Source organism: Opisthorchis viverrini, assembly GCF_000715545.1.
Source record: "Opisthorchis viverrini unplaced genomic scaffold opera_v5_11, whole genome shotgun sequence".
In the NCBI taxonomy this organism is placed as follows: Eukaryota; Metazoa; Platyhelminthes; class Trematoda; order Opisthorchiida; family Opisthorchiidae; genus Opisthorchis; species Opisthorchis viverrini.
The window spans coordinates 3,444,931-3,452,602 of NW_008751667.1; the positions used below are offsets into that span (position 1 = coordinate 3,444,931).

The window sequence follows — 7,672 nt, forward strand, 5'->3', positions numbered from 1 at the left end:
CCTTCGAAGGATAAGGCCAGAGAGCACCTTCGATGCCACAGCTAACAGGCTGATGCCACGGTGGTTTTCGCATAGCGTCCGTGTACCCTTTTTCAAGATAGGGATAATTATCGACATGCCCCATTCTGCAGGCACTTTCTCTTCGTCCCATATAGCACCAATAAGCTTTGTCAGGTGGGTCACCAGGGGTTTTCCGCCTTCTTTGAAGAGGGCTGGATGCAGACCTTCCGGTCCCTGTGCCTTCTCGCGTTTCAGTACGGCTACTCCGTACCCTATTTCTTCTTCTGAAGGGCGGTCAATGTTTACATTCCACTCGCCCGTATGCATTGATCAGCAGAAGCCTCAAGCCGTTCATTATGTGAAGGAGGTACGTTTGCAAAGCTATAGTGGCTGTAACTAACTGTTATATTTGTTGATTAGTAAATCTGTGGTATCTACTGCTGACCCGGTCCAGTACCTGGTGCCGGAAAAAAAGGCTCACAGAAGGGAACACAACAACTCTAGTCCGAACAAGTGAGTGCGGGAGAGTGAGTGCGTGGGCAAAATTTTACAACGGCCCCACGCTACTTAAATGGGACTTTCTGACATTGATTCAGGCTGCCTGATAGGCGTTGGTGGGTGCCCGTCAACATTGATCGTGCCTCTATGAAACGCCTGAACGCTGACTGCATTCGGTCGTGCTTCAGTGGCGGGCAAGAACACTCATCAGGTTTTGCTGAACTGATTGAATGATTGACTTGCCTGGATGCTAGCCGGCTTTCCTCTTGCGTTTTTGGTGAAGCAGTGGGGTTCGGGCGTTCTGAGGTTGCTTTCAGGAATTTGACCTTCCTGATACACCGCTGTCAATGCTGGTTGGTCTTTTCTAAGGAGATAGACTTTGAGAAACCCAGTATGGCTGCGCGGCCTTCTCTCAGAATGAAGAGCAGGCAAGTGGGGTTGACCAAGGCTGCCATTGCGCCAAAAACATTGCTCAAGACTTGGGTGATCACAGTGATTAATCATCGCGTTTTGTTCGTTGTAGGGACAGATCACGTTGGGAATTGGTATCTCATCGGGGATGGCTTCCATTCTAAGGGGTCCCTCTTGTATAGGTTTAGATGGCTGTAAAATCCGTAAAATTCATGGTCACATCAATCTCGTTTAAATAGTCTGCATCCGATCATTGCGCAGTTATTCTTGTAAGTACATACTAAACTGAATGGGAGACAATGCATTCGAGTTTCGCCCGGGGTTCGAACCCCGTACATCTGAAGCGTTACAGGAGAATATTAGATGAAAATAGAGAGCCGTCTCATTCGAAGTCATGCCGTCAACCGTTGCAGTCAGATAAGATGAATCCAAACGTATGTAAAAATTTTGGTATGGAAACACGCGTCTAAAGACCAACAACCAAAGAAAGGACAAACAATGGTGAATGCTCTTCAAGGCGCAGTGTGCGCTAGCACAGTCAAGACTCGCACATCAGGCACAAAGTGTCCGTCACACTGGGTCTGGTGTGAGATTTAGTGGCAGGAGTGTACACTCAGCGCCATGTGCCATGCATAAAAGTGTCATAATTACGCAGAGAGCCCACAATGGCAAGCGAACACAGGTCACTAACTGTGACTGTTAGTGCACAGGTGATGATAGCCATAATACAAATCAGAAGGTATATGTGCACTAATAGAAGTTTTTAATATGGTTGCGACACGTATAAAAAAATAAATACAGTGCGAGATGGGAGCAAGTCCAAATGGAACTTATCGTATGTGGGAGTCCCTTGGTGAAAGTCCGGACGGCGAGAACGTGTTTTCTCCGCAGTTTTGCTGCTGCACGTATTCCATAGTTGTCTGTGGACTTGGGGTGTTTGGGTGACTCCTTGCTGCCTGCGCGCGAGCGAGTCTGTGTGTCTTGATTGGGTTCGGTTTCCCTTTATGTGGGTCCCAGTGCGTGTACGTGGGCGCGTCGGCACATGAGTAGTTGCTACGCTGACTAGGCGGTGCAGATAATCGATATCCGATGAGTCAGCTTAATGTGACGTGTTTGTGAGTATGAGAAAAAAGACAAGCCTCGCGATCCAGTGAGCGACCGTGAGTTGAACAGTCAAGTATGTGGGGACTGGGTCGCTACACGACCTAAGGAAGTCCCGGTCCAAAAACAGCCTTGACGAATCAAGAACTGAGTTTTACTCAATAGAAATTTGCCTGATGGATGTTTATTTGTCCCGTTCCAGGCGTTCAAACTTTACCGTTAACTTGATGAAGAAACTTGAGGGAGGAACGGTCCAATGTTCAGAAATATTTTGACATTAATGAACCAGCTCGCGACAGAAATGTACGTAGATTAGGTACAACTGCTCGATATTTCAAATCGGAAGGTGTCTCAATTGTTTTATCCTCTTCCAGCTTTTTTCGGATTGCAAGTAGGTCCTAGTGAAGGATACCCTTGCGTGTTAATGTAACTCACTCTGGAGAAAGTGTCTTGAATTGCTTTTTTCACCTAATGGTTTCTAAGGCCGCATGTTTCTCTGTTTTTTTCCAGTATACTCCAGGCCCTGGTACCTACGAACTTTACCCCATTCCAATGAAACCTGTGAGAAGCGGATCGCTTCGAACCGCATAATTTGGCGCAAGTAATCAATGCACGATGCAAAAACACCCACCGCCCACAAGGAACTTTGTCCGTAAAAGCTCTGATTGCTGACTTGTTGGTTGTATGGCCTGAATCCTACAAGACTCCGAGAATTCATGATACCTCGATTACGTACTTTTATGCTGGATCGTTGTGGGGTTTGGTAGCGATTTCTCTGTACAATGAACCTGCATAGTGCAACCCAGACCCTTTTTTGAGGACGATCTGAAATCACCGTCATCATCATCATCATCATCATCGTCATCATCATCATCATCGTCATCATCATCATCATCGTCATCATCATCATCATCGTCATCATCATCATCACCGTCATCCTCATCATCATCATCAACAACATCATCATCATCACCATCAGCAGCAGCATCATCAACATCATCATCATCATAGTCATCATCATCATCGCCGTCATCTTCATCATCGTCATCAACATCATCATCGTCGTCGTCGTCATCATCACCGTCATCTTCATCATCATCATCATCATCATCATCATCATCATCATCATCACCGTCATCCTCATCATCATCATCAACAACATCATCATCATCATCGTCATCATCATCATCATCATAATCAGCAGCAGTAAAGAAGTTAATGCATGTGCCATATAACCGCCATATAACCACGAAGACGAACGATGTAGGTAGGAGTGGAGAGAAAAGAAAACGGTGGACGGTAGTCCTACGGAGAAAACTTCAACACCATTGTGTCCGTGACAGTGACTAACTGAACACAACATACAGAAAAATTCGTCAGAAAAGGAATTTATCCAACATCGTTTGCGAATCTTGCTCAATACAAGTTTAGCATAAAACGACATAAAACTAACCAGGTAGTTAGGCTAGTAGGTGACAGTATGATTGCTACTGGGACCGATCACCTGTCACGTTCCGCAGGGTTCTAGCCATGTGCAACGTAAATCACGTGGAGCCTAACCAGGGGAGCACGAAATTCGCACAACAGTCATTCGGAAAGCAGCCACCTCCAGTTCACGTTATCAGCCCTGTCCAGCTTCGAACCAACAGCAGTTTGGAGATAGATTGGAGGGTAGATGCCCGTTGGGCATGCGGAATACATGTTGCAACTACTTTGACGCCTTGAGTTTTTTTTTGTGCTTAATAGAACAAACTTCAGCCAGGCATCGATTAACAGACGTTTAGAGCCGCTTAAGTTCTCCATCTCAGAGAGATTAAGTTATACAATCATATAGAAAGGGTGTCTATATAGCTGCTTTGAACAACCGGTCCGTTCATTTCAGTTAAATTCTCCTCCGAAGCCATAAACGACACAAGTTTCTGTAAATGCGTTGACTTCTGTCACAGTGCATTCACGTAGATAAAGCGATTAACAAACTGGAGTTTTGTACCACGAATTTCCAGACAGACAAAAAGGGAAGTTAAAATGCTGGAGTAGAGCTTTGCACCGTAAAAGTGTAAAACGTATAATAGAATTTGCGATGACATCCGAAATACAACTTGGGTCGCAGTGTACGGATTGACAACACTCAAATGACGTGGCTCACTCCATATCTGTGTGGTCTTTCTGCACACACCATGATCCTCGGGGCCTTGAAAATTGCTTCCAATGATGAATGATATCGATGGAAAAACGGAGTGGAAGGAGGGAGAGGGTAGCTCCACCAAACTCTGTCGCAAAAGCTTTAGACAATTCATTGAAAAAAAACCTACCCGACAAGTAGTGTGTGTAGATAGGGATTTCGAGGAGTGACCTATCAACAGTGCCGAAGAGACCCGCAGCTGTTGTTCAGAGGTAAGTGTGAGGTCTCCAAAGCCTCCAAATGTTATCATCGCGTGGTTGATAAGCTCCAGTCTCCTTTAACTCGTGCTTTATCCCACATACGTATGAACAACCCAGCCAAGGTAGAACACAAGGATGCATTTATAAGTAGTGCTGGTGGAAGGGCCGGTGATCGTGCGGATCGCCAATCCTTCAAGGCAGGACCACATAGATCTAGGGTGGACCACAGCCCACGACACAAACTGAGCAGGTCGAATGAAAGAAGCCCCCGGTCAACTAGACTATTGTAGAAACCAGTCAGCGAAGCGTCCAAGACGCCAGCTCTCGTTGCTGTTGTCTTTGATTGTTCACGTGAATTAACGGTGGAAATAGACTTCTCAGTTCCTTCGCACACAAGTTCACTTTCAGTTAAAGTCTAACAGACCGTCAAGTTGTGGTCGCGAAGAATTACAATGAATTGTTTCAAATTGTGACAGGGACCGTTCTGGGAACAAGCGGTTAGTCCGTATTTGCCCGGAAACACCACATAACCAGATGGGTTTTGGTATACCCGTTAAATGTGGGCCGAGGGATTTTCCGATTGCCGAAAGCTGCTGGTGAAAGCGCAAGTCGTACTTACACCCTGAAAGCTCGTCCGATTGAGACAGAAGCATCTTTCAAGCAGACGATGGCTGATGGATAAGTAGAAACTATAAAGAGTTAGCTGTTCATACTTTAACCGGTCCAAGTTCCTATGTATCAGGAAGGTCAGATTCCTGAAAGTAACCCCAGAACGCCCGAAATCTACTGAGACCCTGAAATTCCGCCAAAATCTCAATAGTAAATCCGGCAAGCATTCAGGACAGACAGTCATTCAATCAATTCAGCAAAAGCTGATGAATGTTCATGCACGCCACAAAAGCATGACCGAATGTGATCAGCGTTCAGGCATTTCATGGAAGCACGATCGATGTTGATGAGTGTTCACTAGCGCCTACCAGACAGCCTGGATCAATATCAGAAAGTGTCCTTCAAATAGCGCGGGGCCGTTGCACTAGTACGCACTCGCTTGTTTGGAACAAAGCTGTTGTGTTCCCTTGTCGGTGAGCTCTTTTCTGGCACCAGGTGCTCGGGTGGGAACACTATGGTGGTGAACTGACGAATGGAGACGCATCGAATCTTTAAAGATACCCAGTCAAACAAAGAAGCCTCAGAGTCAAGAACTATGCTAACACTGATACAACAAGTTGCAGCAGCTGAAAAATCACCTGAAATTTACAGTCGATGGAACCTAGAAAGCGAAGGTGCCCGTAAGCACAATCGATCTTATATTTGAATTTCAGGAACGCAGAAAACGTCTGGGAGAGATATCAGGACTGCACACAAGAGTAGCCAGCGCTGTCCTGCAGGATTGACGATTTAACCAGTTAGACTCCAATGAAAACGAGAGAGCGGATCCTGGCTTGTGATGGTGTGACTTGTACCGGGGTATCTAACCAGTCACTTTCCTGAGTGCCTGAATGACTCAACTACAGTGGAGATCTACGAAACATGATGTGGCAAGGGAATTAGAAGAGAGCCGAATAAGGTCACTTGGCTGTGTTCAACACATGCGTAGTTCGTTGTTACACTTGAGCTCAGATGTTGTTAGGGTGACAAAACCGAAATAGGAGGGCGACAAAGGTCTCCGATAGTGAAAAAGCGATTTTTCGGAGGAGTCTTAATTTTAAAGAATAGTTTGTCACTGTTGCTCCACCCTCCTGACTTGGAGGGCCAAGAGGCTGTTTGTCATTGGCTAACTTGGTAGAAGAGACTCTGTGGGTGCCACACGGATATCCACAAGTATAATTCAATAGGTTTCTGAGGCACGCAAACGGTTGCATCACTCTAAGTGCAGTACCTTCGCGACAGATGAACTCAGTTACGATCAGTGGAGATAGCAGGTGTGTCGCCATTAGTTACCAAGCCTCCCTTACTACACACACTATAAATACGGTAACCTTCGTCTGGACGGAAGAAACTTGTGCGGTCAATTCTCTTACTGGCTATGTTCGTTTACTGAACTATTCGGTCGTATTCGGTTTTCAGTAACCTTGTTTCGTAGGCTTACTTCTCCAAAGCAAATCGACTGCCAATAGCATTGATTTTTTCGTAGTTATTGTCAATAGCATAGCATTTCATTTTGTCGCTAATAAGGATTTTCTGTACTCGCAACCGCCATCTGCTGTTACTATCACGTTGTGCACATAGTACTCTAAATACTGTGCCTAGCTCCTGCGGTTTTGTGTTCACGTTACTCTTGTTTGCCTCATCACACAGCACATCATTTCAGTTGATCCGCAAAACACCAAGGAGGTGGTGGGCTTCAGTCTGCTGCATTGCTTTCCCTCGGTTTTCCACAGACCTCTGACTTTTGAGGCAAGTGCGTTATCAATAATTCGCCAGGGCAGTCACTTGGTTTCGTTGATCCGCGGACCGACACAACCAATCTTTGATTGGCTGATATTCCGAAGGGTTAGACCAGCCAATCAGGTTGCTCGAATCCTAAGCCTTGAAACAAGCGATCTGGGTAGTCAGTCGGTGGTCTGGGGGGTCAGTGACACTCAAATGGGTGAACTAAGCGCACCAAAACGAAGTTAGTTTAGACCGCCGCCGACAGCGGAATGACGTGGAATGGAATATTATTGTAGTTCTGCCGTTCTTCTTTTAAAGGGGACGGTTGCTTGCAACTGGACTTGTGTGGCCAAGGGTGAACTGAGATGTTCGCTGTTTAGTCCAGCTGTGGTGATATCAATAATAAGAACAAGTTGAGATTTGGGGAGATACACTCATTTGCAAATCAATTTAGTTCTCACGAGAGACTCAACTGAATCTCTCGCGTATGATATTCTACAACTGAATGTGCTGCACACAGGTCGCCTCATGTTTCAGTTGGCACGAAATCTGACATACCGCATTGTATTTTCGTAAAGGAAACTACTCACAAGGTTGCTGAAAACGTTTCGACAGCCCACAACCGGTTTCACCCTTCCACTTTGGGCTCACCAGGTAGGCGCAGTTCCCGATTTTTCTTATGTTCTACTTGATGCTTAGCTCTGATGAGCCTCAAGAAGGGCGAAACCGGTCGTGGGCTGTCGAAGGGTTTCCAGCAACCTTGTGAGTAGTTTCCTTTATGAAAATTTGAATTTTGGTTCGAGTGTTCGCTGCACGGCTAATTCATGAATCCCTCAGATTTTATGAAAGATGCAACCCGACTCGCATGTCTTACCGAAACCAGGTGTACTCAACCTCATAGAAAAAA

General features: G+C 45.8%; 2 protein-coding genes across 2 annotated transcripts in view; one reads left to right on the forward strand and one right to left on the reverse strand.

The window, feature by feature from the left end:
• Window positions 1-2,666, forward strand: part of T265_01097 (hypothetical protein) — a gene marked incomplete at both ends in the record, with an annotated part of 58,905 nt that extends 56,239 nt beyond the window's left edge. Inside the window, 2 exons of the mRNA XM_009165040.1 lie at window positions 256-367; window positions 2,521-2,666. Of these exons, the coding sequence (XP_009163304.1) occupies window positions 256-367; window positions 2,521-2,601 (193 nt within the window). The remainder of the gene's footprint in view (window positions 1-255; window positions 368-2,520) is intronic.
• Window positions 1-6,552, reverse strand: part of T265_01098 (hypothetical protein) — a gene marked incomplete at both ends in the record, with an annotated part of 14,636 nt that extends 8,084 nt beyond the window's left edge. The window contains 2 exons of the mRNA XM_009165041.1: window positions 2,747-3,315; window positions 6,482-6,552. Coding sequence (XP_009163305.1) covers window positions 2,747-3,315; window positions 6,482-6,552 — 640 coding nt within the window. The remainder of the gene's footprint in view (window positions 1-2,746; window positions 3,316-6,481) is intronic.
• Window positions 6,553-7,672: the final 1,120 nt, after the last annotated feature.